This window comes from Schistosoma haematobium, chromosome 5, assembly GCF_000699445.3.
Source record: "Schistosoma haematobium chromosome 5, whole genome shotgun sequence".
Classification (NCBI taxonomy): domain Eukaryota; kingdom Metazoa; phylum Platyhelminthes; class Trematoda; order Strigeidida; family Schistosomatidae; genus Schistosoma; species Schistosoma haematobium.
The window spans coordinates 15,541,112-15,560,100 of record NC_067200.1 but is presented as its reverse complement, the minus strand read 5'-3'; the positions used below and the strand labels follow the sequence as shown (position 1 = coordinate 15,560,100).

At 40.3% G+C, this 18,989-nt stretch overlaps 1 protein-coding gene across 1 annotated transcript in view; it reads right to left on the bottom strand.

Annotated features, from left to right (window-relative positions):
- The window catches only part of FBXO9_2 (F-box only protein 9), a 41,610-nt gene extending 22,910 nt beyond the window's left edge, over positions 1-18,700 (bottom strand). The window contains exons 1-3 of the mRNA XM_051217567.1: positions 18,270-18,700; positions 5,842-5,951; positions 3,008-3,109 (exon numbers count right to left, since the gene is read on the bottom strand). Coding sequence (XP_051064983.1) covers positions 3,008-3,109; positions 5,842-5,951; positions 18,270-18,417 — 360 coding nt within the window. The 5' untranslated portion in view covers positions 18,418-18,700. The remainder of the gene's footprint in view (positions 1-3,007; positions 3,110-5,841; positions 5,952-18,269) is intronic.
- Between the last annotated feature and the right edge of the window lie 289 nt (positions 18,701-18,989).

The window sequence follows — 18,989 nt, the reverse complement described above, 5'->3', positions numbered from 1 at the left end:
ATAGGGGTGGTTATGTGGAGACAGCGCAAACGACGCACAAAACGGGCACCACAACCATTGTGTAAGCAGGCCTAATATCAGACAGACTTCAAGGAACCATTATGTTTCAGGATTACTCCGAAACTTTTATGTACTGAATCTGCAAGATATAACTTTTCTCATCACTTCCACGATAGACAAGACGGACTAATAGGTTACGCACTATTAACTGAACCCCAACGAGTACGTGAATTTCGCGACTGTCTGCCAAGTCAACTTCAGCAAATAAGTCTACCTCATCAAAATAAAGATTTTTTGGCCTTCAAAAACCCTTGATCCCTCTACCATTAGTTTGTTCAAGCTGTAACCCATATGACCAAACACCGACACTGAACCACAGTCCAGTCAACTCTAAAATACAAAACACAGATAAGGACGTTCTCGTTTTTTTACACTCTACACCTTTTTTTAACTTATGAAACTTATCGACATGGTTAGCCACCAACGTCTTATAGATAAAATCGCATGTTACGGGGTCCAAAACACTCCGCTCGCTTGGATTGGTTCCTTTTTCAGCCACCGATATCAAATAGTTAAAATTAACTCTTCCTTGTCGGACGCTGACCCTGCCAGAAGTGGTGTAACACAAAGCAGTGTCTTAGACCCTTTCTCTTTTTTAGTTTATATCAATGATAGTTGTGGATGTATTTGTGCGGGTAAGCCCCTTCTGTAAGCAGATGATTTTAAAGTAGTGCATTCATTTTCTTTACCTGAGCTGAAGAATATGCAAAATTGTATAAACATGGGGCTTAACAAGGTAGCGCAATGGTGCTTAAAATGGGAGCTGGAGCTTAACACAACTAAATGTGGATGTATATACTTCGGTAATACATCACTCGACTCGGATCTTACCATAAATTGTGAGGTGTTATCTAAGTTACATACAGTAGTAGACTTGGGACTCCTGCGATTTGTCGTTTACAGGACAGGTATTGAAACAAACCTCCTTGTCTCAACTTTCTATGGGTTACATAACTCGGAACCTTTATAACAACGAGTCACGTATCTTGTTGTACAAAGTTCGTGTTCGACCACTCCTAGAATATTGCATGTTCATTTTTAGTAGTGTGCACACAAAAGACAAAAATAAGGTTGGATTTAGTACATAAATGATTTACTCCTGGAATTCTTGGAACTGGTTGTAACTTGAATCTTAATTCCAGATGTAATAAACTTGGGTTCGACTCATTATGGAAAAGGAGACTCAAACTAAACATATGTTTCTTCAAAATACTTAATAGACTATCCCTTTACATCCAATCGAGTAATTCAATATGCAGAAACTTCTAGTTACATCTGCAACTCCTTGTCATTAGTGAAACAAATCCACATTAAATCATCTTTCTATATGAATTACTTAACATGTAAAATTTACAGGCTCTGGAATAATCTGCCATAATCCATCCGTAAGATAAAATTACTCCCATCGTTTGTTTGCTGCATTGAAGCATACTGCTCCTCTGAAAATGCATTAAATGTTCTAGCACCTGTAAATGTATCTTATTCCACAAGTGAGATTATGGGAACTTTAAATATTTAGTCATTCTTGTTATAGAATCCACTAAGTAAGCCAACTATCTGCTGTTAAATTCCATTAACACCGGCCTTGATAACCTTAACTAATTTCAATATCTTATGAAGTGTGATCAATAAACGAACCCAGCAATGACGACAGGAAACGCCCACTACCATATTAGCTTTCTTTGCCCTTGTATGGCTATGCTTCGTTTATTCACCGATCATAATTTTATGTTTACCATGAACGATATAAAGTTCGTTGACTCATTTTTCCTATGCTCTAGTTACTGTTCGGTATGTTGTTTATGTCTCTTTTCCCTGTTTAATGGACTGCATGAAATTCGATAATGCAATGAGTAAAGGTTATCAGAATTATGTAATACATTCCGAACAATCTGATAACACATGTACCTGTTAAGACATTTTTATATGAAAACGAAGTGGTCAACTATTATTTATTTTAACACATAGATATTAGTGCAAGGGGGCACCAAATACATAAGCGCCATACAAATCTCACTTGATATTTGTGAGGGCTATGATACTCCCCTGGTGCCCAGACCGAAGCGGGTGGTTTTCTTAAGGGGCCACACTCGGAGCCGTCGACCTGAAGGTCTGATTCACAAGGCAGTGGAGTATCGTAAGGAGATGCAGTCCTATGGTATCCGGTGACCAACGATTGGTTCAAACATCATTTGTTCCTTCAGGATACTGGAGCCCATGTGCACCATTGGTTTGGAATAAGGGTTTCCCAACTCCCCTAAATGGACTCTCCATGTCCACCATCCCGGTTAAAGCGCCGGACATTCGCTTTTCGTCCTCTCAATTTCGTAAACAACACCCCTGCCACGAGAAGGCAATGAGTAGGACTTCCCTGGCAGAGGCTATATACGCGTGGCCATGTGAGAGCATTTCGAGAGGGAGAGCGGACTCTCCCCACTCTCGGCCGTACCAGGGTATTTGGGGGCAAATGGTCAAGTAGGCAGGTTAAAGGTAAGCCGTAACTAAGAAAAATAAAGTACACAAAAACAATATGATAATCATCCTGTATAATAAATCAATATTTTCAGGGTAGGTTAAGGTTAAGACCAAATTGTTTTTGAACATATAAAGGGGGTTTCAGTTTACGTATAGCTAAGGCTTTTGTACAACACTACAAATGCTGACTTGATATCAACCTTATGACCAGTCTCAACCACATTGTTTTTGTGCACCTTATTTTTTTGTTAAGGCTTACCTTTAAACCTATCTAGTTGACCATTTAGTTTTCATATAAAAATGTCCTAAAAAGTATATATGTGATCAGATTGTTCGAGATGTGTTGCACAAATATATCACATAATTCTGATAACCTCTGTCTTCTTAATGCATTATCGAAATTTATCAAAGGGACTTAGAATGGTTAAGTGATATTTTTACAATGATGAAAATAGACTTTTCAAAAACTTACACAAGATAAAACGCCTAGAACACGTATATTTAGATGGCTGCCAATGGTCCATCGAATTATTCTCAAAAGCAGTTCGAATGGCAAAACTGATATATGTGTTGACTGAGATATAAAAAAGGAGAGGAAAAAAGTAATAATAATGACTGGATTAAGATTCAATGATGTCAAATGATTTTAGAAAAAAGTCCAAAATAGCATCACACAGTTAAGTACGAATATATTCCAACGCGGTACTACAAGAGTGAGGAAACCGACTAGGAGTTTGATTTAACTTTGATCATTCAATAAACTGACTTTAAAGTTAACATTAAGATCTTCCTTATCATCACCCGAATTCGACTGAAAAAAACTAGTCATCAACAAACTGGTGATTATTGACCATTGACAAATGGAGTTTTCTTGGTAGAAAATCATGAAAGAAGGACAGCCCAAACAAACTGCCCCCATCCTCGTGCTGGTTATGCAGTGAATGGCATTACAAGAAGTTTTGTCCATATAAAAACTACCGTTGCACTAAATGTCAGCATAAAGGACATAAGGGATCCTGCTGTAAAAGGAAAATGTATCGTCGTCGCTTACCGCGATTTTATTCCAGGAGACATAAACCGCACACTTCAACCAGCCAAGTAACGGTAGCACACACGGAAACAGAATACAGTCGACGAAAATATGCAACCATCAAGGTCGACGGTCACAGCACCCGCCTGCTTCTAACATTACACTCATCAGCCGAAAAACCTGGAAGAATGATGGAAAAACCCCGGTGCTTCCAACAACCGAGTTAGCCCACAGTACATCTGGTGGGAAATTAAATATTGTTGGAGAGGTATGCTGTGTCGTTTCAAAAGAAAATGAAAAGACGAGAGCAACATCAAATCTCACAGAACGTCCAGGACTAGATTTGCTGGGTCTAGACTTGTTAGAAAAGCTACAGTTAGCAAATCCCCCCATTATTCATATTTGCAGTCGAGTGAGGACTGACGGACCAGTGGAGACCTTATTGAGCATGCCTAAACAAAGCACTTGAAGCCCATCAGTACCCTTCGCCTTTACCAGAAGACTTATTTGCGAAACTGAATGAGGGGGAGTATTTCGCAAAATTGTATTTATCAGAAGCTTATTTAGGATCCCAGTAGCTGAAGAGAGCAAGCATTACCTGACTATAAACACACACAAAGGTTTGTTCCGATATAAGATTTCCTTTTGGAGTAAAGACGGTGCCTTCAATCTTTCAACAAGTTATGGACACTATGTTGCAAAATATTCTTGGTACTGCGGCCTATCTGGATGATATATTTATCATGCGTACGGACTAGGTTGACTTGGGGAAGGTGGATATGGTTTTCAGAGACAGCAGATTATGTTTTCAGATAACATGCTGAGAAAGGTGATTTGTACGTAGAGCAAGTGTGCTGTGATTTTTAGTCGATAAAAATGGAAGAAAACCTGATCCAGGGAATATCGAGGCGATCAAAACCATGCCTCCACCGACAGATGTATTCACTTCACGTTCCTTCTTGGAAATGGTTAACCATTATTGTGTTTTTCCAGACCTGCATCGTCTGCGTGCCCCGCTGAAATGTTTACTAACAAAGATCAGGTCAACAGAATGTCAAGCATTCCTAGAACTAAAACAGCTCCTAGCATTAAACCTACTTAAGCATTATGATCCAGCCCTTACCATTGTGATCACAGCAGATGAATCAAATTATGGAATTGGAGCAGTGACTTCACATATCTACTTAGATGGATCAAAGATAGCGGTTGCCCATGCTGCATGATTACTGACAACGACAGGAAGGAACTATAGTCAGATAGAGAAGGAAGCCCTCTCCATTATCTTTGCTGTGAAGAGGTTTCACAAGATGTTACTCGGCAGACAGTTTACGTTGCTAAAAGACCACAAACCTCTACTAGTAGTTTTTGGATCTAGAAAGAGTATCCCTGTTTATACAGCAAACCGTTTACAACAATGGAAAAATATACTGATGTTTTATGATTTCAAGATAGTGTCGACCGACAACGGATTTTAGACAGGCAGATATTAGCTGAAGACTAATTGGTTCCCATGTAAAACACGAAGAAAAAGTGATTTTAGCTGCCATAGAAGCTGAGGCCGAAGTTCGCAGACGCAGTTTCCGAAATGCCGGTCACATTCGAAGCGCAAATTAACCTGAAAGCCAAGTCCTTAATATAACTTATCTCAAACGCGAATGCATAATCTACCAATAATTTTGATATTCTTTGAGAGACTGTTAGAGAAACTATTATCAGCTAATTAAGAACACTGAATAAATTTTGTTAGTGAGGAAAAATTGCATGAATGAGCTTAAACTCTTATTGTTACAGTTATACCGCGATATAAGGTTAAATACAGTATCGCAAAAAATATTTATCAGTTATCTTTAGCAAAAAACAGCTATAGAGAAACTTGCATGTTTACGCAACTTCGTAAATAATCCTTAGGGTGAAAAGATAGTTAGTCATACCTCTAATTAGTTTGTAGAAAAAAAACTTCAGCTGTCATTCATCTATAAGTTACAACACTTGTAAACTTTACAAATTACACCCAACATTAGTCTTTTTTACGCCGCAACATGCTCAACAATTATTGGGAGACTATTCGTGAAACCATGTTTAGTTAGACTGTTGCTCGTCATCCCCGATTGAGACTGATTTAGAAAAATTCAAATAACTGGAGAGAACAAGTTAGTAATGAATGTGAATGGTAAATTTGTCCTACTATTTGTCTTGATTTCCTTTCAGCTAGGTGAGTCAAATATGGTATCATTTAGCTCGAATACAAGACATATTATTGGTATTGAAATACTTACGGAGCTACATTTGTGCATCGGTTGTAGATAGAAACCATTGTACCCAGAATCGTGACGTATGCATTTTGTGAATGCATTGCACAAATCCGCTTCTTCTCTGGATATTTTGACTGTCAAGTGGAATAACATAAAAACGTTCAGGAAATAAGAAAAAAATATTTTAGTGAATTATGTGGAATTAAAAGAAAAAACCATGATGAGGCCAGTACTGGATGTTAATGATGTGTTTTGAACCAATAACGACAACTCCTAGTTCCGATGTGGTTTTTAAGGATATGACACTCTTAGCAAATACAAACGATGAACAGTATATGTTCACACCAAGAGTTTACCTTTTTAAAACATGATACTGCGTTTCGTCATCAACACAGATCTCAGACTAGAAGTTGCAAATGCCCCGGTACGACCGAGAGCGGGGTGGGCTCGCCCTCCCTCTCGAAATACTCTCACACGGTCACGCGTATACAGCCTCTGCCAGGGAAGTCCTACTCATTGCCTTCTCGTGGCGGTGTTGTTTACGAAAATGAGAGGACGAAAAGCGAATGTCCGGCGCTTTAACCGGATCCCAAACCAATGGTGCACATGAGCTCTAGTATCCTGCGGGAACAAATGGCGTATGAACCAACTGTTGGTCACCGGATACCATGGGACTGCATCTCCTTACGATGCTCCACTGCCTTGTGGGTTAGACCATTAGGTCAAAGGCTCGGGGTGTGGCCCCTTAAGAAAACCACCTGCTTCGGTCTGGGCACCCGGGCAGTATCGCAGCTCACACGCAAATAATGAACTCTCTATATCTATGGAAACTACTTTTCTCGCTTCGAATAACAATCAAATTATTATTATTATTATTATTATTATTATTATTATTATTATTATTATTATTATTATTATTATTTACCACATTATTCACCCTCTTTTATACTTATACAGCGGCTCGTCTTTGGTGGAAATTCCACTGTATCTAGACGTTCTCGAGTCACTGTCCGGTTAAAAATTGTACGTTACCACTGGATATGAGTACAGAAGCAGTTTATCTGAAACCACGTGCACCATTCAAACTGGCTGCCTTCAACGTTCGCACACTTATGCAGGTTGGACAACAGATAGGGATGGCTATGTCTTTGGAAAGTTGTAGTGGCTGTGCTTAGATAATTAATCACCCTCGAACCGTTATCGTATAATCTTCAACGATGTTTGAAATCAGAAGGCAAAAAGAAGCAGCTACTACAGTTTATTTAGTAGATAATTCGGACCAGACAGCAGAGAGGCAAAATGAATGAGCAAGCGAACTACGATTGTAGCAGTAGCAAGTAGTTGTAGTAGTAGTAGTGAATGGGTGCAAATGTATATATATATATATATATATATATATATATGTATAGGAAAATGGATGAGTCAGCGAATAGACTAAGCAGTTAATAATGAAGCTAGCAGAATGAATACATGCGTAGGCGCTAAACAATATTCAAGCATATGTATTTCATACAAGCATAATAATAAAGATAGTACAACAAGTTGTTATATCATGGATGACTTTGTCCATTAAATAGGTCAACAAAAGACCTTGACTGAACTAAACTCAATTGCACGTGAGTCGCTATAATAGCTCCCCCTGCAAACAAAGATATATGGAAAAATGTCTGTGTTTGCACAAAAAAATAGTAAACTGAGTGGGGTAGTTACAGTCGTTTTAAAAAAAAAAATGGTTTGTACAAAATTAAGATGAAGTTAGTGTGTGCTGTACATTTGGTTTGTGCCTGTCCGTGAGGTTATAAAAAATAATAGCAATAAATAGGAGGAATGCGGTATTGCTTTACATTTTAAACAAAAATTATACGAATAAGTGTTAGGGTACATAAGATACGTTGAGTTTTATAGCGTATAACATGAGCTTAATAATGCGTGTGTATACAATGAAGTGGAAGTTATAACTAATATTTAAAATAGTAGATCATTAATAAAAAATCGTAGCGACATATTGTTGGGGCCATCTTACTCTGCGGCCAGATCTTGTTGTTATCGTAGTCTTGTCTTTTTGTTGCGTTAACGTCATTGATTCTTGCGACTCGTGTTTCGCCGGTGTGACCATCTTAGAGGAGTTTGTACTTGTTGATTGAATATCGCTATCGATAAAAGCTGGCTTTACTCGATCGATGCTAATTACATCTGTCTTCCCAGCTTTCTCTATGGTAACTGTTTTATTCGTCATCTCTATCACTTTAAATGGGCCATCGTAACTCGGTTGTAGAGGTGGTTGTACTTTGTTTCTTCTAATGAATACGTGAGTGCTGTTATGCAGTTCTTGTGGTATGAATACTCGTCGTCGTTGTGGTCTGGGAGGTGTTATTTTTAAGTCGCTCATGTGTTTTCTCAGGCGTTGCACATAGCCGGTTACATCAGTCGGAACACCTTTACTTGGAGTGAAAAATTCTCCGGGTAACCGTAGAGTAGTTCCGTATACCAACTCGGCTGGACAACATCCCATGTCTTGCTTAATTGTTGCTCTTAGAGCTAACATTACTAGAGGAAGTTTATTAGACCAATCGTTGTTAACAATGACGGCTGTAAGGGACGCTTTTAATTGCCTATGTAGGCGTTCGACCATTCCGTTTGCCATTGGATGGTACGATGTCGTTCGAATTCGTTTAATACCGAGGAGTTCTGTAAGCTGTTGAAAGAGTCGACTTTCGAATTGTGCTCCTCTATCAGTTGTGATAATTGTTGGCACGCCGTAGTAAGAAATCCAATTTTCAATTAGGGTTTTGGCTACCGTTTCAGCTGAGATGTCTTTTATCGGTACTGCTACTGGCCATCGTGTAAACCTGTCAATGCATGTAAAGATATAATTGTATCCATTTGAAACAGGCAGTGGGCCTACAATATCGATGTGTATATGTTCAAATCTAGTGTCTGGGTGTGAAAACGGACCCACTGCAGAGCTAGTATGGCGATGTACTTTGACTTTTTGGCATTTCATGCATGCTTGTGTCCAATTACGTACATCGTGATTCATGTTTGTCCATACAAATCGTTCGCTGATCAGTTTTATCGTGGCTTTTATTCCCGGGTGCGACATGTTGTGCATGCTTTCGAATATTTTGTGTCGCAACGTTTTCGGGATAAATGGTCGCGGTCGGCCTGTTGATGTACCGCAAATTACTTTCGTGTTGCCGAACCGCACCTCTTCGAGTACTAATGATGTTGTACCACCAGATCTGAGTTTATTTAACTCGATGTCTCTCTCCTGTAACTTTGCCAGACCGTTGTAATCAATCCCACTTGCCATAAGTGTGTTTATCGTTGCTCTTGACAATGCGTCGGCCACATCGTTTTCTTGTCCTTTAACGTACTGTATGTCGGAAGTGAACTGTGAAATGAACTCTAGCTGTCGGATCTCTCTCGGTGAATAATTGTCTTGCTTAGCACTTAACGCTTTCGTTAGTGGTTTATGGTCTGTATAGACGGTAAAATTTATGCCTTCGACCATATGACGGAAGTGTTTAATTGCTAAGAGTTCTCTTCCGAAAGTACTATATCTTGTTTGTGTCGGATTCAGTCTTTTCGAAAAAAATGAGAGTGGTTCCCATATGCCCTTTACTAATTGTTGTAAAACGGCTCCTACCGCTACGTCTGATGCATCCGTCATGATAGCTAACGGTGTTTCGCTCTTTCGTCTAGTTAGTGTCACTTCTCTATTTAGTGCTTTTTTAGCGTTCTCGAATGCTTGAATCGCGTCTGGTGATAACTGGAATGTCCGTGCGTGTCCGCGTAACGCGTCTGTTAATGGTTGCAATATTGACGCACAATTCGGGATAAATCGTCTGTAATAATTTATTAACCCGAGAAATCGGCGTAACTTTTTCCATGAGTCGGGTAGGGGATGATTCCTAATGGCATCGACTTCTGTTGCTATTGGTGTGATGCCTTGAGAAGTTATATTGTGACCTAGGAACTGTAAAGATTCTTTTCCGAATTCACACTTCTCAATATTTATAAAAATGCCATGTTCTCTGAGTCGCGTAAATAATTGCCGTAGTTGTTGTATATGCTCATCTTTAGTGGTGCTAGCTACTAATAAATCGTCGATATACGCGTATACCCCAGGTAAACCTCTAATGACCTGATCGATAAACCGTTGAAAGGTTTGTGCCACGTTAGTCAGTCCAAAAGACATACGCAGGAATTCATATAGCCCAAATGGGGTTGTTACTGCTGTCTTCGGTATGTCTTGTGGGGCAACAGGGATGTGGTAGTATGCTCTGACTAAGTTGATCTTCGAGATAGTAGTGCCCTCTATACTGTAGGTGAAATCATGGATGTGCGGTATAGGGTATCTGTCAGCTACTGTTTGTTTGTTCAGTGCTCTGTAATCTCCACATGGCCTAACCTCTCCATTCTTTTTCGGGGCCATATGTAGCGGGGATGCCCATGGGCTGTTCGATGGCCTTACGATGCCTAGCCTCATCAGCTTGTCGAATTCTTGTTTTGCGATGGCTAGTCTTTTGGGATCTAACCTTCTTGGTCTTGCATTGATTGGTGGACCATTCGTTACTATGTGATGCTGAATAGAATGTTTGAGATCAGCTTTATTGTATGTCACTTTTACGAGTTCAGGGAACTCTTTTAACAACAATTTATATGGATCATTACGACTTTTATCTATCACAAGGTTCATTGAAACGGCTTCCGTAAGTATTCCTCTTATCGAAGTGGTTTGATTGCCGTTTATAAGTCTGTGTCGTCTAGAGTCTACTAGAAGGTCAAAGTTACATAAGAAATCTATGCCTATTATGGGCATCGATACGTCTGCTATGACAAAGTTCCAACGGTATGAAGCGCCACGTCCAAAATCTAGGGACAATTTCCGTTTACCATATGTCTTAATATCTGATTTGTTTGCTGCTCTTAGCACTAATGACGGATTAATGTTTTTTCTTTCCTCGTTAAATGGAGGTACTACGCTAATTTCCGCTCCAGTGTCAACTAAGAATTGTGCGCCAGTGGTTTGGTCTTGTATATAAAAGAGGCGACTATTTTCAGGCATTATGTGTGTTGATGCCGTTGCCATTGATACTCGTGGGTATCGGTTACCAGCTCTGTTAAATCTACAAGGTTGTAGGCACTTTCTAGCCCTGTAGCCGAACATTTGATGATACCAACATATCGCGGGAGTTGTGCGTCGTCTAGAAGTTGACCGGGTCCTTTCACGCGAGCGATCTCGCGATGACCTTCGTGGCTTTTCTCTCTGCGTTAATTCTGTGAGTTTGCGGCATAAAACATTTATTTCCTTCTGTAGAGTATCAAGTCTATCGTCTACCGTCACGTTGTGTAGTGGAGGGCTTGCTTGCTTGCTTCTTTCGTATATTCTATCGGCTATCTTTGCTATATTGTCTAAATCAGCATCCGTATCTCCCACAGCTAGGATCCGCTGTATATTTGCCGGGAGTCGGCGGAGCCACAGTTGGTAAAAGAGATTATTGTCAATGTGTCTATCGCCAAGTAGACTTTTCATATAATTTTTTAGTTGTGATGGGGTTCTATCTCCAATTTGTACTTGGCTAAGGAGTTGTTCGACGGCTTTCTGGTCACTGAGAGAGAGAGTTTTAATTACTGCCTCTTTTAGCACGTCGTATGGTTTTTCTGTGTCTGGTTTTGCTAGTGCCTCTCGAACGCTGTCAGCTACTTCGTCTGGGAGTAGTGTGCTTGTCAGGCCGAACTTATCCTTTTGCAAAAGAATGCGGTTAGCGAGAAAATAATTTTCAAGTCTTATAAACCAAAGTTTTGGGTCTGTGATTTTAAAAGAAGGGGCAGGAAGGTTAAGAGACCTCACGGACGAGGCTTGCTGTACGCTTGAAACTGTGTTTTCATAAGACATGCTTATAAAAATTAAGTAGCACACGAAAATAACTTAACAGTCACAAGGAAGAATAGACGGGCAAAAACAATGATAATAAAAAAATGGCACAATTTATAAAATGGAACAGACTTACTAAATTGCACCAATATATCAATTGTTTATGGATAATTGTTATTTATTATGATTATAATCGTCACGTTTAATAATGTTTGCGAAATAATGTAAGTGTAATTAAAATAATATAAATCCACAGTTGTAATTATAGTTCATATGATAATCCAAATTGAGATGAAAAGAATCGGATTTTTGGGATTTGATTATTTCGCCGAAATTCGCTTCCCGTTCTCACGTCGGGATTACCAACTTTGTAGTGGCTGTGCTTAGATAATTAATCACCCTCGAACCGTTATCGTATAATCTTCAACGATGTTTGAAATCAGAAGGCAAAAAGAAGCAGCTACTACAGTTTATTTAGTAGATAATTCGGACCAGACAGCAGAGAGGCAAAATGAATGAGCAAGCGAACTACGATTGTAGCAGTAGCAAGTAGTTGTAGTAGTAGTAGTGAATGGGTGCAAATGTATATATATATATATATATATATATATATATATATATATATATATATAGGAAAATGGATGAGTCAGCGAATAGACTAAGCAGTTAATAATGAAGCTAGCAGAATGAATACATGCGTAGGCGCTAAACAATATTCAAGCATATGTATTTCATACAAGCATAATAATAAAGATAGTACAACAAGTTGTTATATCATGGATGACTTTGTCCATTAAATAGGTCAACAAAAGACCTTGACTGAACTAAACTCAATTGCACGTGAGTCGCTATAAAGTCTTAATATCGATGTCTGCTGTCTATCCGAGACCCGTATTCAAGACTCTGGTGAAGTACTACAAATTCGACCTCCATCTGTCGCTTCGAAAAGCTTGTTTTACGTGCGCTTATCCGGGGACCCTATGGCATCTTCGTCTGGTCTTGCTGGCGTTGGTGTCCCACTAAGCGCTAGAGCTGAGGCAGCACTAATCGATTGGATCCCCACTAACAGTCGGTTATGTGCTGTTAGATTAGAAAGTTCCATCAAAGTGAGAAGAAATCGGCGTGAGAAACGATTTCTTTTCGTCATCTCCGCCTATGCCCCGACAGATTGCAGCCCGGATGCAATCAAGGATGAGTTTTACCACCAGTTATCTGTTCTTCTCCAGAAAGCGCGTTCGACAGATATTATAGTACTAGCGGGAGACTTGAATGCTCAGGTCGGGCGTCTAGGCACAGAAGAGAGTTGTTTAGGTGGCCGATCGGGACTCGTTGGTCGCAGGTCAGATAACGGGGACCGTCTATTGCAACTATGCACAGACCACAACCTGTTTCTGGCTAGCACTAACTTTCGGCACAGTCATCGCCGATGTGCCACCTGGCGTCCTTCCTCTACATCCCAAGCCTGGACTCAGATTGATCACATCGCGATCAGCTACCGCTGGCGTGGTTGTGTACAAGACTGCCGCTCCTTTTGGAGTACCTATCTGGACTCTGACCATGCCTTGGTCTGCGCCAATCTTGCCTTACTTTTCAGTGGCCAACGAACTGACCGCCATCAACGGATTGATATTAGCAAGCTGGTTGCAACCTCTGTTGCTAGTAAGTATCGAACCGAGCTAGTTTCTAGGCTAGCTACCATTCCACCGAAAAGAATAGATGAGCATTGATTGCAATTGCATGAAGCCATGAAAATGGCGGGTACAGTCAGTTGTGGGTTCGCGAAACGTCCCGCCCATAGGCACTGGGTTTCTTCAGGCTCCTTACAACTCATTGAAACCCGTCGGTCTATTCCGGGTGACCGTGAGTTTGACCACAAACGAAGGATGTTACGTAAGGAAATTGGGCAAAGCTTGCGTAAGGACCGAGAAGCCTGGTGGTCGGAGCGTGCTAATGAGCTGGAAGCAGCAGCTGCATCTGGTCATTACCGGAAGCTCTTCCAACTCATCCGAGCCACTGGCAGCAAGAAGTCTGGTGTGAGCGAAACAATCTGCGAGGATGACGGGATGCCAATCACTAACATCCATCGACGTCTTGGACGATGGGCAGAATTTTTCGAAGGACAGTTCAACTGGCCTGCTGCTCCGGCAACATCGGTCAGACTGTCCTGCCCTCCATGGCAGGTGACGACTGATCCATCAAATGAGGCGGAAGTCCGCAAGGAACTCCAACTCTTGAAGCGCTACAAATCACCTGGCCCAGATGACTTACCTCCGGCTCTTTTTAAAGATGGTGGTGACTTTCTGACTAAGGAATTGACGACGTTATTCACAAAGGTTTGGGAACTAGAGAGTATACCAACGTCATGGAATGAGTCGATAGTTGTCCCTATCTTTAAAAAGGGTTCACGTCGTTCCTGTAACAACTATCGGGGGATAAGTCTACTTCCGATTGCGTTCAAGCTATTGGCTTCCGTCATACTTCGTAGGTTGTTCAAAATCCGAGAAAGATTGACTCGCGAGGAGCAGGCTGGGTTTCGTTCTGGTCGAGGATGTATTGATCATATCTTCACCCTCCGCCAAATGTTAGAACACCGCCATACTTATCAAAGGCCAAAAATCGTAGTGTTTCTTGACATCAGGGCTGCCTTCGATTCGTTGTATAGGACTGTTCCCTGGGATTTTCTATTGAAGAGTATGCCTGAGAAGTTTATTTACATCCTAAAAGCCCTATACACAAACGCCTCAAACAGAGTGAGGGTATACAACCACCTCTCTCCATTGTTCCATTCGAGCAGTGGGGTTAGGCAGGGTTGCCCAATCTCACCATTCCTCTTCAACTTTGCCATCGATGACATTCTGGAAACAGCTCTGATGGATGTAAGTAATGGTGGTGTGGATCTGTTGCCTGGAGAAAGACTTCTCGACCTTGAGTATGCGGACGATATTGTCTTACTGTGCGATAATCCCCAAGACATGCAATTCGCGCTTAATCAGTTGGCAACCAGTGTCCGTAGGTACGGTATGTGCTTTGCACCTTCGAAGTGCAAAGTACTTCTACAAGACTGGCAGGATTCTAACCCTGTACTCACCCTGGATGGTGAGCAGATAGAAGTAGTTGAGAAGTTCGCGTATCTGGGTAGCTGCATAAGTGCTGGTGGGGGCGTGAGTGATGAGATCAATGCACGTATAGTGAAAGCCAGAGCGGCTTATGCCAATCTGGGCCACCTTTGGCGCCTTCGTGATGTTAGTCTGGCCGCAAAAGGTCGGGTCTAGAACGCGTCGGTGAGAGCAGTCTTGCTTTATGCTTGTGAAACCTGGCCTCTCCGAGTTGAGGACGTTAGAAGACTCTCTGTGTTCGATCATCGTTGTCTCCGAAGGATTGCTGACATCCAGTGGCAACACCATGTTAGTAATGCAGAGGTTCGGCATCGTGTGTTCGGGCACAGAGATGATAATGCAACTGATGTCACCATCTTGAAACACCGACTTCGGTGGCTTGGACATGTTCTACGAATGTCGTCCCAGAGAATTCCACATCGTGCATTATTCGCCGACTCTGGGACTGGTTGGAAGAAGCGGAGAGGTGGTCAGTGCATGACATGGTGTCGTGGTATGAAAGAAAGATGTAAAGGACAGGCTTCTGTCGGTGCTTCATGACTCTCTGGTTGTGGTCCGAGAGATGGTGCTACAGTGGCTAGAGACGTTATCAGATATGGCTCAGAATAGAAGCCAGTGGCGATCTTGCTGTAACCTTCTTTTACTTTTTTCATAAAAAGTGGTTGTGTCTCCCTTAACTGAAAGATTTCTTCTGATCGTACCTTTCCGTTCCCTCATTATTACTATTATTATTACTACACTACCTTACACCAACCTCTTCGTTATTGTTCCTTTTTTTCACGCTCCTTATCTTTTTTTCTTCCTCTTCAAATTCTCATTGTTTTGTGTGGCGCACATATATTGGCGCTCTCTTGTACCAATGTTTATGTGTTCAAATAAATAAATAAAACTATTTGGGATTAAAATTAATTCGTCAAACTATTTCAAATTCACACTTAGCATTGCTGTAAACAGGGATTCTAATAATCTCTTAAGGTTTTATACCTGCACGTCACTGGAAAAAGTGGAAGACCATTTAGATTACCTCAGTGCTTGGTGTTCATCACATCACTTTAGCACATTTCATAACTACTGTTTATAAAGAAGCCTACAGTTTGTTAGGGAGTTTTGTATGTACTGCTAAATCTAATCTACATCCGTTTAGTAAAATGAAAAGACTACTAACCGATCATTTTCACGTGAAAATTACAGTTCAACAAATTAGTTCGGGTTCTAAGTAAGACGATCAGAGATTTCTTACAAATGTTTCCGATGGAAGACTCTAAGTGCAATCTAAGTGAACGGATAAAGATCTAAATTCGATACCGCACGATTGTTATTATACATGATCCTAAACTGTAGATGTAACTTTCACAAATTACATAAGTAAACAAACCCACTAACAGGATTCAACCTTTCCAAAAAAATCGCAAGTTACCGTTCTAAGCTTTATACATTCTTTTTTCGAAGTATTTTTATGATCGTAAGTGGGTAAATATTAAAAAGCTTTATGCGGTTCATTTTGTTACTGCACTCAACCATTGTGTTCTTAGTCGTAGTGATTTTATCACTTTTTCTCTTTGGTAAACATACAGGTAAAATTCTTTGGTTGCTCAATACTACATAGAACACCGTTCCATAGGCCTGTCATTTTGGTGTGGATGCAATCTTCCAGATCTAGTTTCAACTAAATGATCACTGATTCAAGTCTCACTTTCCCAACCAAGATTTGTGCAGCCATATACCATTATTTCCCATAGATGTGGTGTATCTCTTGGTACATAAACTTCTACAATAATGGCAGTTCACTAGTCAAAATGTTCAGTTATATATCTTTCGCTTTGCCAACTAACAAGAATCGATCGATACACACAACCGCCATTACAGCCAGTCTCAGTAACCGCAGTAGGTGATCTATCGCCGCTTCCACAGACGGCGAGCGGTAACCAGTACCTGCTAGAGATGACAGAGCATGCAACACATTGGATAGACGCCGTACCCATTCCAGACCAGTGGGCAAAGACAGTAACCGAAGTAGTAATCCGGCATACTGTAGCGTGTCACGGAATATCGACGATGATCTCGGAAGTTACGCTTGTACCAACCAGTTGTTGAGCATTCTGTTCATTTGATGATTTAAACTAATTTATTACATTTCTCTTTCAAAGTATTGTTAACTAACACACTGATTACTTGTTTAGTTTTTAGGTATATATTTCACCGATGTTGTGATTCATACAAAGAATTCATTCTCATTTTCTACGGCTAATATTTGATCAGGTCTGATCTTGTAGTCTTTCCATTCGCATGACACTACTAAATACATGTGTGAGGTTAGAAATGTAAATGGTAGACAGTTGGATTATTCTACTTCCCAGCATCACAAAACAAGACAGCCCTATACCATTTGCACATCGATATTTCCAGCCCTAAAACTTTGTTGTGAATTTGACATAGTTTAACGAATTACTACTAATCCCAAATGGACTAGAATTTCGACAAGAAACAATCGATAAGTCGAATTTGAACTGTTCAGCAATCTAAGTTTTAAATTAAAAACACAAACATAGCCAACGTGTGGCGGATGTGATGACAAATTAATAGTTACTGCACAATTAAACACTTCATGTTGTTTTAGTCTGTTATAATGATACGACAATTTCATTCTGGCTGAGATAAATCCCACGAAAACTCGACTGCTGAGACTATGAATGTGAATCTGAGCCGGAGAAAGTATGAGTTAGGTTATCTAGCACTCAGTAATTAGGTGTTTAAACTGAGACACAAACGACGGAAAAGGATGAACACACTTACACATTTTATAATTCACTTCAGTAGTGAAAATCCTTCGCACAGTCAAGGATTGAGAATGAGAGACTGAATCACAGGGCTAGTGAGAAATTGCACATGTGGTAACACAAAATTTGGGTTTAATTTCTACAAAGCTAATTCCATATTATAACCTTGTCCTTGAGTAACTAAACCTGGACTACCGAAAATGCTGATTCTACGGTATTGCTAGATAATACTACCCTACTTAATTTTTCACGGACCCGAGCTTCCAATTTTGGGGAAACTCCCGAAGTCAAATGACCTTCACCAATGTTTGGGGAATCCTGGGGAAATCCCCAAAGTCAAATGGCCTTGATCAAGGTTACAGGGGAATTTTGGGTTTCATTTCCCTAAAATGGACCAAATTTTCCCCAAAATTGGCACCTTGGGGGGGGGGTAACGAAATGTCAAAATACGCCTATATTTAGGGAAGTATATTCATCGAAGAAAGTCTTGTTTTAGTGAGATTTTTATTCACAAGTATATGTGAGAAGCGCAGAGTCGAGATTCTGTCCACTATCTTAATGTGATTATTCATGTGGAATGTAAATATTTGAGTATAATCAAATAAGTGAGGTTTGCTTTAGTTCAAAAAAGCCTCACCGAAAAAAACGTGTGAACATCTCACATGTTTGTGCACTTACTTAGTGGGTTATGTCGATTTGATTCACTTCTACATTTACTATAGAGGGAACTGATTGCTTCGCCATCATTATGAGTTGCACTATGAATGGACGAGTGGGAATCTTCATCCCCGTCACCCTGTTCGCCTGAGCAACAGCCTGACGACATAACCAATACAAACACCAGAAAATCTGCAGGCAGTTGTAACGTTTAACCTTTGGTAGGTTTGTACCTAGCCTGAAGGTAACTTGAGTGATGGTGGAGTGCTAGAAGTAAATGAAGTAACCTGGGAGAAGAAGGAACAAGATAGATAGTGAGCCAACGGCTCAACACATATAATCCACTTATATTTTATAACGAAAGCAAGTGATAATTTCATAGATAACATCAGCGCGATATTACGGCTGTTTGACAACCGACATGTCCACAGTTTAAATGCGCGCCAAACCTCTACCTCCATTCTGATTGGCTCTTTTATGTAAGCAATTAAATCTACGCCATGCCCCACATTCACGCGATCTGTAATGATCTGTATAGGTTTGTATAATTTGAATGACGATTGTTTAAGATCAATTATCCAGTATCTTTCTGTAATGACGAACAGCATCATATAACTAAGCGACCATATCAAAGGCGAAATTTATCACTGACTGTCAAAAAAAATATCGATTTTTCCTCACACGCACTGCAGCCGATTATGTCGCTGCTAGTCATATCATTTTTATGACACGAAAAATATG